The 21,507-nt window shown below is 42.7% G+C and overlaps 1 protein-coding gene across 5 annotated transcripts in view; it reads left to right on the forward strand.

Moving 5' to 3' along the window:
• Window positions 1-253: 253 nt before the first annotated feature.
• Window positions 254-21,507, forward strand: part of LOC124863024 (liprin-alpha-3-like) — a 50,149-nt gene continuing 28,895 nt past the window's right edge. For 3 of the 5 annotated variants that reach the window (XM_047357259.1, XM_047357262.1, XM_047357261.1), the window contains exons 1-15: window positions 255-411; window positions 3,378-4,029; window positions 10,769-10,870; window positions 10,984-11,223; window positions 11,310-11,369; window positions 15,090-15,218; window positions 16,440-16,532; window positions 16,971-17,023; window positions 17,111-17,204; window positions 17,398-17,532; window positions 19,034-19,117; window positions 19,381-19,512; window positions 20,462-20,524; window positions 20,611-20,690; window positions 21,173-21,341. In XM_047357259.1, the coding sequence (XP_047213215.1) occupies window positions 3,688-4,029; window positions 10,769-10,870; window positions 10,984-11,223; window positions 11,310-11,369; window positions 15,090-15,218; window positions 16,440-16,532; window positions 16,971-17,023; window positions 17,111-17,204; window positions 17,398-17,532; window positions 19,034-19,117; window positions 19,381-19,512; window positions 20,462-20,524; window positions 20,611-20,690; window positions 21,173-21,341 (1,776 nt within the window). In that variant the 5' untranslated portion in view covers window positions 255-411; window positions 3,378-3,687. Of the gene's footprint in view, window positions 412-3,377; window positions 4,030-10,768; window positions 10,871-10,983; window positions 11,224-11,309; window positions 11,370-15,089; window positions 15,219-16,439; window positions 16,533-16,970; window positions 17,024-17,110; window positions 17,205-17,397; window positions 17,533-19,033; window positions 19,118-19,380; window positions 19,513-20,461; window positions 20,525-20,610; window positions 20,691-21,172; window positions 21,342-21,507 lie in introns of all 5 variants that reach the window. The other 2 variants (XM_047357260.1, XM_047357263.1) reach the window with 1 other exon arrangement.

Here is a 21,507-nt window from a genome sequence, read left to right on the forward strand (position 1 = left end):
GAGTTGTTTTTAGCTTTTTAAGATGTTTTTTTTTTTTGAGAGAATCTGCCTCCTGTCCTTAAACAATAGTTCTTTTTCTGTTTCCTGACAGACCAATTTAAAAATCTGCCTGTAAAATAATCTCTTGAACCACGTTGCAAAACAGCTACAGATGTATTTTTCTCTTTATGCTTATGATGTGCGTTAAGTTTCCTGCCGGATGTGCAGCACGCTTTGCCTGCGTGCGGCTTGACGCAGCGGCTGATCCAAGCCGTCGCTCCAGCAGCACAGGCAGGGAGGGGACGGGTCCAGGCTGGTAACCGGGCTGTAACGGGGATAACCTGCAGCCTCCGCCGCCTCTCAGATGTTCTGATGGAGTGAACCGGCCAACTATGCGTTTTTATTATGCCCTCTCCGTCGATCATGGAAACGGTAAGGCGCGCAAGCAGATGTTCGGAGATGTCGCGGCGCGTTTGAACGTCCAGCTGTTTTTATGGGTGGGGGAGAGGGAGGGAGGGGGGTTTCGAGAAGGGAGAGTACTGGGGTGTTGATGGGAATTATCCACCTTGATGTTGCAATAAATGCAAATCTGCGCACCGTTTTGCGCCACTTGGGTTAAGTGTATCCACATATATTAATCCAGAGGTGTGTCATCTTTTGGTATAATCTTGTTAATTAGGCCTGCATCATTTACAGGATGATTGGCACCTCCCACCATGATGTGATAGCGGTGTTAGGCTACATTGCACGGAAATGTACGACATTTGTTCCGTTTACTTTCCTAAGACAGCGGTTCATTCTCTGTCTCAGCAATCCGAAGATTATAGGCCTCCAGAACATTTTTACAGATGGGTGCCGGAAACGTTAAAAAGAGGCAAAAATCCACCTGGAAACAGCCAGTAATATCATTCACGATGACACCCGTTTTCCCTTCCCTCCACATGAATGTTAGAAGCTGCGCCGCGCATTTCCTCGTAACCTACAGGCCTGACACAGTTATTCTGTCTTTGCGTAAATGATTTCATCATGCGCATTTATCATTACCCTTATGAGCATGGACGCTGAGAAACAGAAGGCTCTGACACGCACGATGGTTGAATCAGTCCAGTAAGTCAGGGTGAGAGACAGCGCTGCTGCAACAGCAGTGGTTATTCTGCCTCCGAGGTTTGTGGGGGAAAAGGAGGCAATGTGTGGTTTCTTTCAGCATGAGAGGACTGGATGAATCCACATGATGGATGAGAGGAAATATCAGAACTTGGATCCCTTCATCCATTCATCAGGTCATTCAGTACCATCCAGCTGCACTTGAATCTTCACATCATCTAAAAGTTAGTCCAGGGAGGCTGTGGGACATCCTATTATCTCATGCTAGTTATACATTACCAGCTACATTTCACTGATTTATACATCCATCCATTGTCTACACCTGCTTATTCACACAGGGGTCGTGCATATCTCCAGCAGTCATGAGGTTAGAGGTGGGGTTGCCAGTCTGTCACAGAGCAACACAGAGACACATGCACACATTATTGCTAAGGGCAATTTAGTGTAACCAATTAACCTAACACTCATGTGTTTTGGGCTGTGGGAGGAGCACCTGGAGAGAACCCACACATGCACGTGACCATGCAAGCTCTGGGATTTGAACCCAGGACATTTCTGCAAGGCAACAGTGCTAACAACTGCACCATGCAACCTTCAGTGAAAATTCCACAGATGAATCATTGTACCAACACTGGCCGAGTCACTGATGAAGAAAATTATATCAGACCAGTTTTCATTATTTATCAATATCAAAGCAACGTCCTGAAAACAGTTACTATAACAATCCATCCATCTAGTAAGGTATAACCCAAAGGTCTCCTGAGCAACACTCTCCTCGTTCTGGGGGATCCCAAATCAAAAAGTCCTTCCAGTTCTCTGGCTCTGGCCTGTAGTTTCCTACCCATGGAATGTGACCAGAAAACCTGAAGAAATTGTAATCAGATGTCTGAACCTCCTTAACTGACTCTTTATGATAGAATAATTTTTTTTCTTCTCCAAACAATCACTAGTTTAACATGCTGGAGAGGTTTGAGATGAGGGGTTGTTTACTGGTGCTTCGGCTACTGTTGCAGTCTCCTGTGGCAAATTGGCCTCAGGGTAGTTTCAGACTAATAGTGGTTAAGTGATCTTGATGATTAGCAGATCAGGACATCCTCCTGGAGCTAGCCTTGGGTAAGCTTGTGTGTTCACCCACGGTGAAGGCGGGGGCCTGGCCATGCCGATTCCCACCATCATAATCTGGCTTTATTGGAAGGTTAACTTTAATATTTGTCAAAAATCAATCAGTGATTAATGTTTGCCACAGCTAATCTCACAACTAATTCCAGAACTTTTAAAGATATGACTCAGGATGAGATTTTTAAACTTCTGCTTTTCTAACTTTCTGTGGTGGCTAACTGTGCTGTAGTGCTAGCTGTCGACAGCTTAAAACATCTGTTTTGTTTTCGGTGTATTCGCATTTCGCCTCTATGCCAGTGCAGTATTTTTTGTTAGTATCTTATTTTTTATGTAAAAAATGTAAAATAAATAGGTGCTAAACTTTTCCAAAACGTTTGAAGCAATTGCAGTTTTAAACAGCTACATTTCTTTCCTACTATAGCAGCTAGCTGTGCTACAGTGTTAATGCTATCATTGGGATTTAGTGTCAGCAATGTTCTTTTTACATTTGGTCCATACATCAATAAATGCCTAAGAACAATTTCAACAATGTAAGCAATGGAAATATTGAACCACTTCCTTTATAATACTCCGTAACAGCTATCTGTGCTTCAATGCTAATGTTAGCTTAGTTTAAACAGGAAAAAGTAGCAAATCGGTTTAAGCTGTCTTATTTTTTATATTATATTATATTATATTATTATATATACGATATATAATAATATATATATCCCGTCCGGGGGTCTTTCTGCATGGAGTTTGCATGTTCTCCCCGTGCATGCGTGGGTTCTCACCGGGTACTCCGGCTTCCTCCCACAGTCCAAAGACATGCCTGTTAGGTTAATTGGTCTCTCTAAATTGCCCTTAGGTGTATGAATGAGTGTGTGCATGGTATGTGTGTTGCCCTGCGATGGACTGGCGACCTGTCCAGGGTGTACCCTGCCTCTCACCCACAGACTGCTGGAGATAGGCACCAGCTCCCCCGCGACCCACTATGGAATGAGCGGTATAAAATGACTGACTAATATATATATTATATTATAACTTTCAAAATTACAACATAAAATGGGAGGTATGATATATTGATTAAACATTTAAACTGCAATATGGTGCTAGTATGGAACAGTAGTAATATTGGCAGTGGCAAATGCATTGTGCTTTTTGAAAAAAATGTATCTTTTTTTTTCTTGTTTCAGGTTCGTCTGGCATCCCAATAAACCCTGGAGCCAAGGGGTCAAAGGTCTCTCACTAAAAAAACGCATCTGTCCCTCTCATCCCTGCACCCCTCTTCACCCTGTTCCCTAATCCCTAATCCACACATTCTTACCCCATCTTCAATCTGTTCCACCTAGTTTCCCTCACAAATTTCCCTTACATCCTGAGATAAAACCCCTCCCAACAAACAAGATATACTAGCAGCTGTACTTTTCATGACGAGAAAGAAGCTCTTCAGCAGACCATCCTAGACATCTCCTGTGATAACTCCTCTCACTCCCAGGCCTCACGATGATGTGCGAGGTGATGCCCACCATCTCAGAGGATGGGCGAGGAGGAGGAGGGGGTGGCTCGTCCTCTCCGGCGAGTGGCACAGGAGGGATGGGTGGTGGGATGGGAGTCTATGGAAGCCGAGATCGTAGCAGTGGTGGCGGTGGTGGAGGAGGAGGTGATGAAGGGGGAAGCACGGGCAACTTGGAGTCGTTAATGGTGAACATGCTGACGGAGAGGGAGAGGCTGCTGGAGAGCCTGAGGGAGACGCAGGAAAGTCTTGGGACGGCACACCTTCGCCTGCGAGAGCTGGGCCACGAGAAGGAGTCTCTGCAGAGGCAGCTGTCTATCGCCTTGCCACAGGTATAGGCACTCAGGGGGAATTTACTTTAATCGGTAGTATGGCCCACATACAGTGTGCCTACATTCCAGAATATACAGTACTGAAAAAAGTTTTTACCTCCTTACAGAGGTCTTCTGTTTTTGCTTTTTCTGTCACACTTAAGTGTTTCAGATCATCAGACAAAGTTTTATAGCAGACAAATTGGCTGATCCACACATGGTGGCAACAACTGCCATTAAGCATTTGTCATACGGGTCCTGAATTAGCAAAGTAGCCAAAGACTCTCACACTACAAAGTCCATGTTTGACTGTTGGCATGGTGTTCTTTTTCTGAAATGTAATGTTTTAAAAGATCCACATTGGTCTCGTCAGTCCACAGAATATTTTCCCAGAAGTCTTCAGAATCATAAAGATGTTTTTGGTAAACGTGACACGGCCCTTTGTGGGGTTTGTTTGGTCAGCAGTGGTTTTGGCCCTGAAACTCTCCCATGGACGCCATTTTTGCCCAGTCTCTTTCTGACTGAATAATGAACACTCTGACCTTAACTGAGGCTTTCGAGGCCTGCAGAGTTGTAGACGTAGTTCTTGGTTCTGTATGATCTCCTGGATGAGATGCTGAGGTGGTCTTTTGTAAACTGGCCACTCCTGGAAAGATTTACCACTGTTCCATATTAATGGTACCACTGTTCAGTGTTCTCTGGATAATGGCTCTCTCTCTGCTCTCACTGTGGTTTGCTGGAGTCCCAAAGCTTTAGAAATGGCTTTGTAACTGTTTCTAGACTGACAGATGTCAGTGACTTTGTTTCTTTGATATGGACATAATGTGTTGCTTTTGAAATCATTTAGCCATCTTCCTGCTGTCAGACAGGTTCTACGTTAGTGATTTCAGTGATTTCTTGATTTGGCCTGGTATAATGAGGCCTATTGAAATTTAAATCCATTTTCCAAAACAGGTAATTAGGGCAGAGTTGGTTTGGATAACTTGTTTTCCCGTAAAAATAAAAATTATAATTTGAAAATTTTGTTTGATATTAAAATAGTTGATGATCTGAAACAACAATTTAAGAACATTTTAAAAGATTACAGGAGTGTAAAGTGTAAAGAAATGATTGATGACTCAAAACTATTGCACAGTACTGTAGATGTTTCTTTTCTTTATATGGTTATTCAGACAAGTTCTTCACAGAGCTGGTCGTCCAGTGTTAGTTTTGCTTCTGTGCTCATTTCAAGACAAAATAAGGACATAATGTTCTGCAAGTATGGAACATACAGTCCGGCCAATATTTAATGTCAGGATTTGAACTTTATGTTGTTTTACCAAAGCAGTTTAACAAAGTATTACTAACTATTACTTTAAAAGCACATCCAGGTGACAAGTTTCTGTCTCATTCAGTTGACCTGATGCTTTCAGTTTAAAGTAGCAGTTTAACTAACAGAATAAAGATGTGTGCAGATGACAGAAACATGTCAAATCAAAACAATATCTCAGCTTCACTTGAAGGTAGATGTTTAGTGCCCTTGTGTCTGAAGGACTGATTCTGTGTTGAATTATTGATGCATCAACCTGTAATCAGGATGTTATTATTGCAGCTGGTCCGGGTGGCTCTGGGTCAGTCTGGTCTGCGGTAGCATAGAGGCATTAAAACTATAATAACAATAATAAAAACATTTTTAATGCAGAAATGTGGGCTGAATGAATGAAAAGTATGTTTAATACCTGCTTAATTTCTTATTTTTATATCTTGTTTCTTCTTTGATGAAGAAACTGAGAAATTATAAAAAATACAAACATGACAGAATATTTTATTACCAAAACTAGCAAGGCATCACTATCTGTAAAAAACAACAGATGTTTCAGATGTTTCAATAACAAACTGGGGCCACCCAGAACCGTAAGATATGCCAATATTATCCCACATTCCAGAGCTAATCAGGTTCTAACACCACTCGGCACAGAAGGACTCATCTCTATTTTCTGGCAGGAGTCTGATGCCTCAGGCCGCGATGATTACTCCTCATTGTTTGCACCTTTTTCTTATTTTTTTCCTCTGTCGCTCCACCTGAGTGATCAAAATAACTGGTACCGAGGTGCTCCAACACAGAGTGACTGGACATGAAAGGGCCACATTACCTCACGAAGAGCATATCAATACACACAAACACACTTACACACTCATGTAGATGGAGGAAAACATGGATTGGTGTGATACACAGATGAGTTCAGTGAGTTTGTCTGTGTGCAGTACAAGCTGCCAAGACAGGAAAACAGGAGAGAGTGATGGAGAGAGAAATACAGCGAGAAGACAAAATAACTGAGTGATAAGAAACAAAATCAAACCCAAAATGGGTGGGATTAAGATGCATGAAAGCTGTATAACTTGTGTTTCTGAACAAAAAGATTGTGACAAGAGAAGAGAGGAAAGTGACTGGTTTCTGTGGTCTATCTCACACCATCTTTCCCATGAATTATCCCAGTGTTATGATATCCTTTGGGCCCAGAACATGCCATCTGCACACAGTGATTTCCTCCCTTCTATTCAAACGCTTCTCTTCCTCTCATTCCTCTCCCGTATCTCAGCCCAGCGAGGCCTGACATGGACTGTACACTCTGTACTTTTTAAATGCATTTTGGCTGGAAGAGGATGTGAGGCGCCCGTCTGCTGTGCGTGGAGTAAAATGATCACTGTTAACACATGGAGCAAAGACATCATCAACAGCAGCAACAACAGCAGCAGCAGCAGCGACATGCACGCATCAGTGCCCTTTAATGGCTCGTTTGCATAAGTGAAAACATGCATGATTTGGTGCACACGTGTTCGAGGATGTGCTGTGTGTGTCATGAGTGTGTCACGCAACGGTCGCGTGTGAGTCAAAAAACAGGAATTTACTCATAGAAAGAAACATCCCAGTAGAGCAGAGATGAAAAGTTAAAAGTTGTAATGCTGATGAGATTGGTTCTAAATTAATGTACATAAATAAATATGTCTCATAATCTGAAGGATGAATTCATTCCTCCCATTAAACTCCCTTTATCACAAATATAAAGAAGCAAGGAAAGACCATTTTAGTATCATTCAAAAGCCTTCAGAATCAGATCTTTTGCACCATTGCTGGCCCAAAGTGATATGGGGCCTTCTGCAGAATTTCATTTGGGGCCCCTCTTCCCTTTAAGACCACTAACAATGTTTCAGTGGAGATTTGGTGGAATCTGGGGCTGGGGCCCATGTTTAACTGGCTGAGCTTAAAGGCAATCATGAATAATTGGTCGTTTTTTACCTAGATGTGAACACATTGAGCTCAAACATGAAGAAAAGATTAAACTCCTAGCATTAGATTGTAACTATATTAACACAAAGATTAGAAATATGCTGTGAATGCATATTGGTGTATTTCTTGAAGGGAATCATCAAGTCCCTTGACCCAGTTGTGCAAAACGTCCTGCTGGTTCTAGTTCTTTGCATGTCTAAGGATGCATTGGAACCAGCCCTGTTGAGTCAAACTCTAGCTTGTTTGCTTGAAAGGTCTGGTTTGTTTTGGGAGGTGTGAATAGACAATCGCACTCTGTTGCAGCTCAAAGAAGCGAACTTTGGTCCAACTAAAAACATAGGTCTCCTCTTCAAGTGAACCAAAAGCAAGAAACAGACCAAAACACAGGGTACTGTGGGTAAACACTGTAAAGATTAACAGGAGAAATAGCTCTTGAACTAGATGCTATTCTTGGTGCTCTCGCCCCCACAAGTAGAGGGGATATACAGAACATCCAGTTTATTTAACAAACGGTATTGTGAATGCAAAATTGGGCCGGCAGAATTTGGCAGCCAATGAAACTGAGTCTCAAATCATACCAGGTCTAACGGACTATTAGGTATGAAAACGACCTGAGTCTCAGAACCTCAGCAACTAACTGTGGGACCAGAACTTCCTGGTAAGGAGTTATCGCGTATGTTGATCAACCAATCACAGACTGACTATGGAGATGTGGCTATGTCACATTACACATAGAGAAAGACATGGCTTATGCTGTATTTTATCTACCACCTTCTTCTAACTAGAGAGGCCAAAAATATCAGCGAACTATTCTTGTAAATAAAATGCTATCTTAGCTAGAACTGTTTTCACAATCATAGTTTCAAATATTTAATCATTCTGTTGAAATAAAAGACAAATTCACATTCAGAGTTCAACACATTAACCAATATTTAAGGTTAAAAAAAAATCACGGGGTACTTTAAAGCTTTTCTGAATATCTAAATCTGCAAAATTAGATCATATTTAAAGACTGTGACACATATTAACCAGCATTCAGGGAACACACGTTTGAGTAAAACACTTCCAGGTAAAAAAAAAAAGCCTTTTCTGAAGACTGCTTGATGTCATCGATGTGGGATAAGGTGCTGTTGAGGCTAAATCTGATAGGTCAATATTTGAAGAGGTCAAAATAAAATATGTTTGTTAGTGAACAAAGTTAAACTTTGTCTAAATCATCTGATAACATCTAGATGTCTTTGTTGGTCTACTAACATCACATTTCTGAGAATTATTAGAAGCAAACCATAAAGACTAAAAATTGGATGGTTTTAGATTTTTGCACAGTACCCTAATTGGGAGTAAATGACATCACAACATTCACTGTGATGGGGTTCAGTTGTAAACGGCAGACCTCACACTGAGCTGGTCTGATTTGCATTACTTTCATGATTTCTTTTGCGTCTATGTTTTTAATGATAAGTAACAGGCAGCTGAGCTTATTGCACATTTAACCTAGTTTTTAGGGGCAACACGTGCAATAAACCCAGTTGTAAGATTTTACTTCAAGGGCCGGTTTAACGTTTCTGGACTCTTTGAACTTGGAGCACAGCGGTAGGCATGGCTCACATTATACTCTGTCAGTCTCAGGAAGCTGTTTTCCAGAGACTGCGTTCAAATATGTTCGATGCACATAAATTCTTTTAGGCTCATGGAGTTGGTTTGCTAATGAAATCAAGATTCATCAAACATTCACTGTAAAAGATTATAGCTTAAGACCTGCTTCCACATCCAACCAACATGTTTCAGTGTCAGAACCTCTCTGGGAGTCTGTCTATGCAACACTGCTTTATGTTCTTTTGAGCCCAGTGCACAGCAGGATTGGGCTGGTTCTATTTGGGAATTATACACGTAATAGTATCCAGCAAGGGAAGCAGCGCTAAGGGCAATATACCTCCTGGGTACCTTTATATAGGATGGATGAACGGACGGACAGATTGATGGATGGATGGACGGATTGATGGTTGGATGGATGGATGGATGGACGGATGGACGGATGGATGGATGGACGGACGGATGGATGGATGGATTGACGGATGGATGGATGGATGGACGGATGGATGGATGGACGGATGGACGGATGGATGGATGGACGGGACGGACGGACGGATGGATGGATGGATGGATGGACGGACGGACGGATGGAAGGATGGACGGATGGATGGATGGATGGACGGACGGATGGATGGACGGATGGATTGATGGATGGACGGGACGGACGGACGAATGGATGGATGGATGGATGGATGGAAGGACGGATGGACGGACGGATGGATGGACGGATGGATTGATGGACGGATGGATGGATGGATGGATAGACGGGACGGACGGACGGATGGATGGATGGACGGACGGACGGATGGAAGGATGGACGGATGGATGGATGGACGGGACGGACGGACGGATGGATGGATGGATGGACGGACGGACGGATGGATGGATGGATGGATGGACGGACGGATGGATGGATGGATGGACGGATGGACGGACGGATGGATGGATGGATGGATGGATGGACGGACGGATGGATGGACGGATGGATTGATGGACGGATGGATGGATGGATGGATAGACGGGACGGACGGATGGATGGATGGACGGATGGACGGACGGATGGATGGATGGATGGATTGATGGACGGACGGATGGATGGATGGATGGACGGGACGGACGGACGGATGGATGGACGGGACGGGCGGATGGATGGACGGATGGATGGACGGACGGATGGATGGATGGACGGATGGATGGATGGATGGACGGGACGGACGGACGAATGGATGGATGGATGGATGGATGGAAGGACGGATGGACGGACGGACGGATGGATGGATGGATGGACGGACGGACGGATGGATGGACGGATGGATGGATGGACGGATTGACGGACAGATGGATGGACGGATGGATTGATGGACGGATGGACGGATGGATTGATGGACGGACGGATGGATGGACGGATGGACGGACGGATGGATGGATGGATTGATGGACGGACGGATGGATGGATGGACGGATGGATGGATGGACGGACGGACGGATGGATTGATGGACGGACGGACGGACGGATGGACGGATGGACGGACGGATGGATGGATGGATTGATGGACGGACGGATGGATGGATGGATGGATGGACGGACGGACGGATGGATGGATGAAGCTGTCAGACGCTGCTGTATCTTTGCCCTGCAGAATGCATCAAAACCTGCTTTTAGTTCCCATCTTCTGTGTAATCCTTCCTTTGCTGTAACAAACCAGGTGAAACCGGTTTCTCTGGGAAGCCAAGATGTCAGGATAGTGTCAGATTAAGCATTTGAGGCTTTTTTGTGGAATGTCAGAATCACACAGTACTTCAGTGAAGCAGCAGTAGTTGCATTGACCATTACAGTTTGATGAGTGTTTGTGATCAGCATGCAGCAGTCAATATCAGTAACCTCTTTTAACCTTTCAGGAGTTCGCAGTGCTGACCAAAGAGCTGAACCTGTGCCGGGAACAGCTGCTGGAGAGGGAAGAAGAGATATCCGAGCTGAAGGCGGAGAGAAACAACACACGAGTCAGTGCTGCTCTGTGCCTCATTATGTTTATATTGTTTGCTATGCATGTTCACATGACGAGCTGTAATCATTTGAGAATATTTTATAGTGTGCAAATCATATGTGCTCCCAGCTGCTCCTTGAACATCTGGAGTGCCTGGTGTCCCGCCACGAGCGCAGCCTGAGGATGACTGTGGTGAAAAGGCAGGCCCAGTCTCCCGCCGGAGTCTCCAGCGAGGTGGAAGTCCTGAAAGCCCTCAAGTCCCTGTTTGAGCACCACAAAGCGCTGGATGAGAAGGTGCGGGAAAGACTACGGGTGGCGCTGGAGCGTGTGGCAGTACTAGAGGAAGAGCTGCAGTCTTCTTCCCAAGAGGTGAGCTCAGGGTACTTCCAGGTATTTTCCCACAAGATTTTTGGAATTACAATCAGTCTCTTTAATAATTGTTTGCATTGTTCCAGGTGGTGTCTTTAAGGGAACAAATGAAACGAAGGCAGCAAGGACTAGACAATGGCAAAGAGGTAAATTACTGCTTATGTATATCTGTGACAAACCACAGTTTCACTTTGGACATGCAGAATAAGCAAACCTGATCATAGAAACTCACCACAGAAAAGCTTAATTGCTCAACAGTTTTACCTAAGCTAAAGCTTTGTGGTTAAAAAGCTAAAATCCCATAAATATAAGAATTATGTGCAAAAACATTAACATTTTGGTACTTGCTGGGACTGAAATGGACGCACTGAAATGACATTTGAACCAAAATCACCGCTCCACTTGTCAGTAAAACATAAAATGCCTAAAATGCTGCATAATTCTTTCATCGCGCTGCAGCTGGAGCTCCAATCAAGAGGTTCCTGATTGCCAGAAGCTGTTGCAGCTTTTGCAACAGCCTGCTGCATATTCCTGGATGTTTTTTTAGTGCCATATGGCTTCCAGCCATCAGTGTCATTCAGTGAGGAGGAAGTTATGCACTATCTTCTATTTTTATGAGCTTTGTTGGAAAGTTCAAGCTTCAATCAGCGAGAGTGCGTTGGTTTGTTTTTTTTGCTTTACATCCACCTGGCCTAGTCTTTTCTTAGGATAACTGAACGAGACAAAAAGGCACCGAAGGAAGTGTTTTTACTTCAGTAGCCTATAGATTTTCATACAAAATTTGAACCCTGAACATCACATGACAAAATGTCAATTTGTGTCAACTGTAAAGACAGTTAAATGCTTGAGTTTGTTGTAATTCATGCTGCTGTCTTCTGTCAGTCGTCCTTTTCTGCATCTTATTGTATGTGAGTCAGTTCAGCATGGATCCAAAGAAAACACCAAAGAAAACATAATATTTTGGATTAAACGTCTTCCACACAGATAATACTAGAACGGGAGATAGAAACAGGTGTAACAGCTGCTTGGAGGTTCACGGGTTCTTCTAATGTTGTCTTGCTAAGGGAAAACATCCATCAATTCGTCCGTACGTCTGTCTGTCCATTTGTCTGTTCGTCCATGTCGGAGGTCTTTGCTTACCTGGTTAAAAAGGAAAATCTAGACTTCCCCCTTTGTACTGACACTCTCCAAAACTGTTTGAGGAATCTGAAATCATTCCCAGGTCAGAAGGAACAACGAGTTCTGTGTCGGATTCCATCCCAGTGGGATTTATCCTACAGCTTCTGTACTCTAAGCTCCCCACAGGTGATAAAGCTGCTTGGCTTATCTCAAAAGACAAAATCCAGACATCCTACAGAAGAAGCTCATCTCAGTTTCTTGTATCTGGGATCTTGTTTTTTCAATCATCAGCCACATCTCATGAACTTAGATGAGGATGGGAGCCCATATGGACATGTAAATCAAGAGCTACAGGGGTTGGACAATGAAACTGAAACACCTGGTTTTAGATCACAATAATTTATTAGTATGGTGTAGGGCCTCCTTTTGCGGTCAATACAGCGTCAGTTCGTCTTGGGAATGACATATACAAGTCCTGCACAGTGGTCAGAGGGATTTTAAACCATTCTTCTTGCAGGATAGTGGCCAGGTCACTACGTGATACTGGTGGAGGAAAACGTTTCCTGACTCGCTCCTCCAAAACACCCCAAAGTGGCTCAATAATATTTAGATCTGGTGACTGTGCAGGCCATGGGAGATGTTCAACTTCACTTTCATGTTCATCAAACCAATCTTTCACCAGTCTTGCTGTGTGTATTGGTGCATTGTCATCCTGATACACGGCTCCACCTTCAGGATACAATGTTTGAACCATTGGATGCACATGGTCCTCAGGAATGGCTCGGTAGCCTTGGCAGTGACGCGCCCATCTAGCACAAGTATTGGGCCAAGGGAATGCCATGATATGGCAGCCCAAACCATCACTGATCCACCCCCATGCTTCACTCTGGGCATGCAACAGTCTGGGTGGTACGCTTCTTTGGGGCTTCTCCACACCGTAACTCTCCTGGATGTGGGGAAAACAGTAAAGGTGGACTCATCAGAGAACAATACATGTTTCACATTGTCCACAGCCCAAGATTTGCGCTCCTTGCACCATTGAAACCGACGTTTGGCATTGGCATGAGTGACCAAAGGTTTGGCTAGAGCAGCCCGGCCGTGGATATTGACCCTGTGGAGCTCCTGACGGACAGTTCTGGTGGAAACAAGAGTTGAGGTGCACATTTAATTCTGCTGTGATTTGGGCAGCCGTGGTTTTATGTTTTTTGGATACAATCTGGGTTAGCACCCGAACATCCCTTTCAGACAGCTTCCTCTTGCGTCCACAGTTAATCCTGTTGGATGTGGTTCGTCCTTCTTGGTGGTATGCTGACATTACCCTGGATACCGTGGCTCTTGATACATCACAAAGACTTGCTGTCTTGGTCACAGATGTGCCAGCAAGACGTGCACCAACAATTTGTCCTCTTTTGAACTCTGGTATGTTACCCATAATGTTGTGTGCATTTCAATATTTTGAGCAAAACTGTGCTCTTACCCTGCTAATTGAACCTTCACACTCTGCTCTTACTGGTGCAATGTGCAATCAATGAAGACTGGCTACCAGGCTGGTCCAATTTAACCATGAAACCTCCCACACTAAAATGACAGGTGTTTCAGTTTCATTGTCCAACCCCTGTACATCTTCCAGTTCAGCTGCTTCTTCTTTTCCACTGGCCAGTCTGGAGCATTGCTCTATCACCAAAATACTGATACTGCTTCCTCTAAAATAGACAGAAACTCACCTCCTAAACCTGGTGGGAAAATTTCCAGCTTCCAGCAAATTTCAAATAAAGCCACAACCAAAACGTTTTCATCAGAAAAATAAAAACAGTTGAGAAATTGGCATTTATTTACGACAGCAGTAATAAAAAAAGAAGAAAAAAAAGTCTGACCCCAATTACCAGACTAATTGAAGACTGGCCCCACAGTGTCTGCTTGGTAAAGTTGAAGCCCTTGAGGAAATTTGGCTGATGGCCCCTGATCTGTAAGCTTCAAACACACTGCACATATAACACCTTCTAAAGCATATGCTGACTATAAAGCAGCAGGACCATTATGAGCTTTCAGGCAGCAACTCAAAAACCCAAGATACTGAAAGCTAAACTGTGAAGCTGCAGGTTCTAAGTGTTCGCTCTTTCTTATCCAGACATGGAAAAAAACAAAGATATAAATCACAGTTTATTCAAAGTTCAAGAGTGGGTTTAAATAATGGTGAATTCCTGATAGGAATGAAAGGAGCAGCCACTGTAGTGTGATATTATGCTGCTACAGTAAAACTAGTATTTTATATATATTGTTAATTGGGGAACCAATAAATGAGGGGGTAGTTATGTTTTTGCCTAAATGTGAACATTAGGTCACTCCTGCTGTTAGCGTTCTGTTATTCCTACTCTTATATCAGCAGATAAACACATAAAACACAGATCTACTCTGTACATGAAGCAAGTTCCATTTTTTTGTTTTTACTCTGACAAATTATGTTTGCACATTTTCATATTATTCCATGCACAGCTTTCCTAAATGCTTCATTTATTGAAAGGCGAATTTTGTTTTTATTTATCCTTTTATTTTCTAAAGGTTTTCACTTTTTATTCCATCTGAGATGCATTTTGCAGAGTAAAGGGTGCAGTTCTTCATTTTCTTTCAGATGAATCATCCTCAGGAGCTGAACATATTCCTCCAAATGGATCCCTAAGCATAGTTTGTTTATTCTGATCAAAACTTCATCACTGCTCTATTTACTGATTTGGAGGTTTTTCTTTCAGCGGCTTCCCAATGGACCGTCCTCCATCCTGGATGACGGTGACATCGACCGACAAAGAGAGGGCGAGCTCGAGCGGCAGAGGTCAGAGCTGGGACAGCTGAAGGAGAGGCTGGCTCTCATGTGCAGACAGGTACGTGGTTCAGAAACAGTAACAGCAACAATAACAATGGATATTGGATGATTTAGGATTGATATTCTAAAATCTAGTAACTATCCTACACACTCTGCAAAGCATAATTACCTGTAAAAAGGTCATGCATGTTATTTGTTGCTTACGCCTTGCAGTGGCATCGCACCCGACAGCAGTCGCAGACTGTCTGAAAAACAGAAAATTAGATAACCTAGAGGAAACCTATGGTACAATAGACTGTAGAAATAGGTTCAACACAAGTTCAGTTTTTATCACATTGGAAAAAATAAAAAGAAGGAATAAACTAAGTAAAGTTTTGCAGCTCATGACAACAAGAAAAATCAAGGATCGCAAAATTTGAAAGTGTGTACGAATATTGATATCAGATATTAATATTGCTGTAATGGTAGATGACCGACATTTTTCCGATATTATATATATTTCCCTAACCTTTCGACACTGTGATTAAACAACCACATCGCTTGTCTGCTTCAGTTAAACCTCCACAATCCTGCGCTGCATCATTATCACTGTTCTACTTTCGGGACCGATACCAGTATGTTCAAATATACATCAAATATAATGTGCATCTCTACAATACAATATTGTACAATAAGATCCTTTTAATCCTTTGTAACCTTTCTGCAGACTGAAGCTTTAACTAATGGATGCAAATTAACAAAGGTCAGGAAAGTCCAACTAGGACAACTGAACTTTGCTTTAGAATAATCAGATTCCTTTCAAGTGATGGCTGTCCTGAACTCAAATTACTAAATGCTCAAATATCACAGAAAGATGTTTCAACAAAGTATTAGTGTAAGAGTTTTTTCGATTCATGCAACTGGTTCATTGCACTTCGTTTTTCTCCAGTAGATGTGTTGCTTTTTTTTTTATCTACAGGATATTTGTCACATTAAAGGTTGAAAAAGTTTGGAAAACAGTTGTTATGGTTTCAGTTTTTTAAAATCTCAAAACCAGCAAGCTTCCAGAGCCACTGTGCTTGGATTTAATTATGCCGCATGGTATTTAGGGTTGACACAGCACCTCCGTTCACAAAAAAATTTAATTTAGCTTGTTGCAAACAGCACAACTATTCAGTACATAGCTTCCTTCTAAGAGCTTAAAATAGAAACATTTACCAGTTGTTATTTGTCAGCGGCATGATGTCTTTATCAATCCTGAATATTATTACAACCATCTAAGACAATTTCTTTGTCTCAGGTTGGTGAGATCGAGGAGCAGCTCACATCTGCCAGGAGGGAGCTGGCCCGATCCGAGGAGGCCAATCAGAAACTACAGAGGGATCTAAAGGAGGTAAGGTTCACTGATAGACGTGTTCCAGTTACAGCGCCACAAACAGTCTGCGTTGTTCTTATTTAGAAATATATAACTGGTAACAAAGCATCTGGCAGCAGCGGCTCATACTGGAAACCGAACAACCTCCACCCAGCCAGCGACAGTCATCCGCAGAGCTGCAGGCGTTTCTCACATGGACGGGCCCTTGTTAATCCGTCAGTGAGCTCTGGTAGCCGGTTGAAAGTGTTTTGGGATGAGAGGCAGTCGAGCCAGTTTACCAAGCAAACCTTTTCCCTAACATCTTCCCGCCACTTCCTGCTCTTTTATATCCCTTCATCAACTCAATAAGAGGCTGAAATCTGTCAACAGTCAATTTTACTGTTCAACTAACAGCATCTGAAACCCAGGAACACCTCTGTAATCCTCAACAGCTTTTCCTTTTTTTAATCCTCCCAGGCGCTTTGTCAAAGGGAAGACATGGAGGAGAGAATTACCACATTAGAGCGCAGGTTTGTGTGTTTTTTACTCCATGAATTCTTAGAACGACCCTATGCGCTCTCTGACTCATCCATCTGCCATTTTGCTCCGGTTCGCAGGTACCTGAGTGCCCAGAGGGAGGCGACGTCTCTCCATGACATAAAAGACAAACTGGAAAACGAGTTGGCCAGCAAGGAGTCTCTACACAGACAGGTGGGGAAAGCCTTTTCATCCATCTGTGGGTCCGCGCTCCTGCTGCTGATTGGCAGCTTGGCCAGGGTTTCTATTTGGCACACATAGTGTCCCTTTGAGGCATTTACCTTCTCCCGTCGGTGGCTTTAATCATGCCTGCTGCCCTGGGCAATCTTCACTCTGAGTTTCTCCCTGTCATCCTGTCTCCCTGCAGAGCGAGGAGAAAAATCGTCAGCTTCTGGAGCGCCTGGACGATGCCAAACAGAAGCTGCAGCAAACCCTGCAGAGGGCCGAGACGTTGCCGGAGATCGAAGCCCAGCTTGCTCAGAGAGTGGCAGCACTCAACAAGGTTTGTGCATGTGTGTGTGTTCTCATCTGCAATCATATCAACACTGCCTGAGCTGGAAATTTGGCTTCTCTGTCCCATGTTCAGTCTTATGTAATGAGGCACCAAGTGGAATACTTACAGGTGCACCTCAGCAAATTTCAGTATCTTTGAAGAGTTCCTTTATTTAAGTAATTCAAATAAAAAAATGAAACTCGTGCAATAAATGGACTGATTACACACAAGGTGATATTTCAAGACCAAAAAAGATAAATCTAGGCATTAATGGAAAGTTTACTGGAAGGAAAAAGTGTATTAGAAAACTGCTGATGAGCAACCTGGTTAAACGATTTTGAAGCAAAGTCCATTCAGCAGTTAAGGGGAGATTAACCAGCCATGGACCGTAGCTTGAGTCAGTGCTTCATGTGTACCATCATACACATACGTATCCAAGACATGAGACAACATCAGAAGTATCTCACCTGGGCTAAGGAGAAAAAGGACTGGACTGTTGCTCAGTGGTCCAAAGTCCTCTTTTCAGATTAAAGTGAATTTTGGATTTCATTTGGAAATCAAGGACCTAGAGTCATCATAATTAACAGAAATAATGAGACATACCTTCAGGTAATTTTTTACAGTAGGCTCAGTAAATAGTCCTTGAGACTTTCTGATGGTATTTTATATATATTTTTGGGGGACTTCAGTTGGTTTTTCACTGACATTGAGGTCAATTATTCATCATTTTCACATAAAGGATTTTTTGTGTTTGGTGCTTTTCAGGACCTAGATGCAGGTATGAGAGAGGCAATATGCAGAGTAAAATAAAATAGTAATAATAATAAACTGAGACTGGTAACCTTACAGGTAAGTTAACAGGCAGTTTATTCAACAGTAGGTGATAACCGTAACCTCAAACACAAACTAAATTGACAAGTCGTAGTTTGAACTGTGTAGGTTATTAAAGGGGGGTTATTTTGGTTTATTTGTAAACCAAATATCACCTTCCTTCCATTTATTGCCACATGTAGGCAGGTGCAAGCAGAAACATGTGTGCAGGTGTTTGTGTTATTTCATACTAGAGTGACAAAGAAATCTCAACATAACAAATGTCTACCAAATATTTTATTGAGCTGAAGCTCGTAGTTCAAAGCTGGCGGCGTGGCCGTTTGATGCTTGGGCGCACAACACATCAGGAACTGTACTCCACACAAATTCCTATTTGTTCGTTAATTCCTGTAAACACAATTTTTACTCACACCAACAGCGTGTATCACTCTCCTCCCACATGTCAAAGCTCTGAAATGGCCGTAGTTTCGTCTTGCATGTTCAGGCAGGAAGGCTTTCGTGGCAGGATCATATTAAGGCCCCGTTAAAGAACAGGCAAACAAACTTTCCTGTTGCGCTGTCATCTGCACAGGCATGTAACCACTTAGCAGACTTAGTCAAGCTTTTTTTTTTGTGATAATTTGTTTAAGTGTTGCAACACGGCTAGCGTTCTCACCCTTCTTCCTCTCCAATCATTCAGGCAGAGGAGCGTCATGGCAACTTTGAGGAGCGGCTGCGACAGATGGAGGCACAACTGGAGGAGAAGAACCAGGAGCTACAGAGAGTGAGTCACACTCTCTTTTTCTTTCTCTGTTTTCATCCTCCTCCTCTTTCTCTCCGTTCCTTTTTATCAAAGCTTTAAGCAACACAAAGGCGCGCTGATTTTCTAAACCCTCTCTTTGACTGTGCATATTCAGATCGAAATCTTTGTCTAGAAGTCTGAGTCAAGCAGAATACTTGGTATTAAACTCTCCTCCCACCCTCTCTGCTCTCCCTCCTTATGCTGACTGCTTTTTTTCTTAAATCATCTTGCTGTCTGCCCCTCAGGCGAGACAGAGGGAACGGATGAATGATGAACACAACAAGCGTCTCTCTGACACTGTGGACAAACTGCTGTCTGAGTCCAATGAGAGGCTGCAGCTTCATCTGAAGGAGAGGATGGCTGCTCTGGAGGAGAAGGTGATGATCATCTCAGACCCAACCAGGAATTCCCAATTTGGATCTTTTTTCTCATTATGAACCAGGAAAACTGCAGAAAATAAAACCAAATAATCCCAGTGGTTGCTCTTGCTTCTTCCTCACCAGGGAGATAATCACCTTAAACTAGAATAAATAGACTTTTATGCTTTATATCAGTAGTGTTCCTACACATTTTCCAGAATTTTCTAAACTCCAATTTCTGAAGTTATTATTCCTTTTTAGTCAATTTTTAAAGTATACATAACAAAGTTCACTTTGAATTTATGACAGATAACTATACAGTGATCTAGCTCTTAAAATGGAGCCTAAACAAACACAGATTGGAAAGTGGATCGATTGAAAAATATTTTGAAGAATGACTAAATGAATGAAAAGAAATGGATAAATGAATGAATGAAAACTGGATCAATGGTGTGGCGCTGGTGGTGCAGGGGTTTGAGCACGTGACCCATGTACAAAGGCCTCAGTCCTTGACGCAGGCTGCTGTGGGATTGAATCCCGGCCCCTGCGACGCAAAAAACAACTTAAATAAAAACACAAAATATGGATCAATGATTAAATTAATAAAATGAATTAATTAATGCAAATAGGATAAATGGATGGATGGATGGCATCAAGTCAGGAAATACAAATAGCTTTTCATCCTCTTTGTTTCTTTTTGCCATCCTTACCCAGACCTGGAAAATACTTAAATTAGATCCCAAACTTTTCCAGGTCGTATCTCATCAGCTAAAACAAGCATAAACTAAACAGCCAGCAGGACAAAAATAACATTTGTTTTCTATAGTTTGTCTAATAATGCTCAGTGTTGTTCTCATTGTTCAAACATTGCAATCAAATAAAAAGCCAGTAATGATGAATTAAAGTGCTTAGTTTAAACTGCATGTATTGCTTGTGTTTTTCTAATCTCATCTATGCTTCTGTACAGAATGCTCTATCTGAGGAACTGTCCAATATGAAGAAACTCCAAGATGATCTGTTGGCAAATAAGGTAACGACACCTCGAAGCATCATTCTTATTTCAGGTCTGCACACTCCTTTCTTTCTGGACCAACTCTGTGTCGTTTCCACTTCCAGGACCAGCTGATAGCAGAGCTAGAGCGTCTTCAGCTGGAGGTCGATCAGCTTAGAGCTCGACCCGGAGGCTCCTATTCCAGGTGTGTTTGGTGCAAGCATCTGTTCTGCAGAAAGCTACCAGCTGACTGTGAAATGCAAATGCTGAGCATCTCCTGTGTCAATAGATCACTCCACATTGGAGACACTAAATACTGTCAGCGCTCACTTTAACTGCGGTGATAAATGTTACACGTTCACTGCACAAACACATGAATTATCCAACATTTCGTGTCACTTTTTACCATTCAATTCAATTCAATTCAAAAATACTTTATTAATCCCAAAGGGAAATTAAATATCATCTGTCAGAGCCTCCTGTTGTTCTGTTGACAGTAATATGTTGTAAAGTTCACCAGGTGTCTTCAAGTTATATCGTCTTCTTGCACAACATTCCTCAACTTGTTTGTGTGTGTTTGTTTTTGTTTTGCTGTCATAGTTGGGTTGCCACAAAAACCTCATTCACCACAGGGATATTTACCCTTTTTATCTTATCTGGAGCTATGTTTTGCTTTTATCCTTGCAGCCGCTCTTTGCCAGGCAGTGCCTTGGAGCTGAGGTATTCCCATGGAGGCGGGTCCCTCCCAGCAGGATCTACCACTCACCTAGATCACTTCGGTAATGCCTCCAGTGGGGGTGTGGGCAGACGAAGCCACAGGGCCCGCTGGAGCACAGCCCATGAGGACTCAAGCAAGGTACAAAGAAAAATTCAGAGATTTGGCAATTTTTTCAGTTCTATTTAAAGAAATGAAATGGCACTTTCTTATTTTTAAGAGCTCCAGTAAAGGTGCAACTGTTGGAAAACATATAGTTGTGCACTCAATAGTTTTTCAGACTCAAATTCTTTTCTTGAGGTTTTTT

The sequence above is a fragment of the Girardinichthys multiradiatus genome, chromosome X (genome assembly GCF_021462225.1).
Source record: "Girardinichthys multiradiatus isolate DD_20200921_A chromosome X, DD_fGirMul_XY1, whole genome shotgun sequence".
NCBI lineage: Eukaryota > Metazoa > Chordata > Actinopteri > Cyprinodontiformes > Goodeidae > Girardinichthys > Girardinichthys multiradiatus.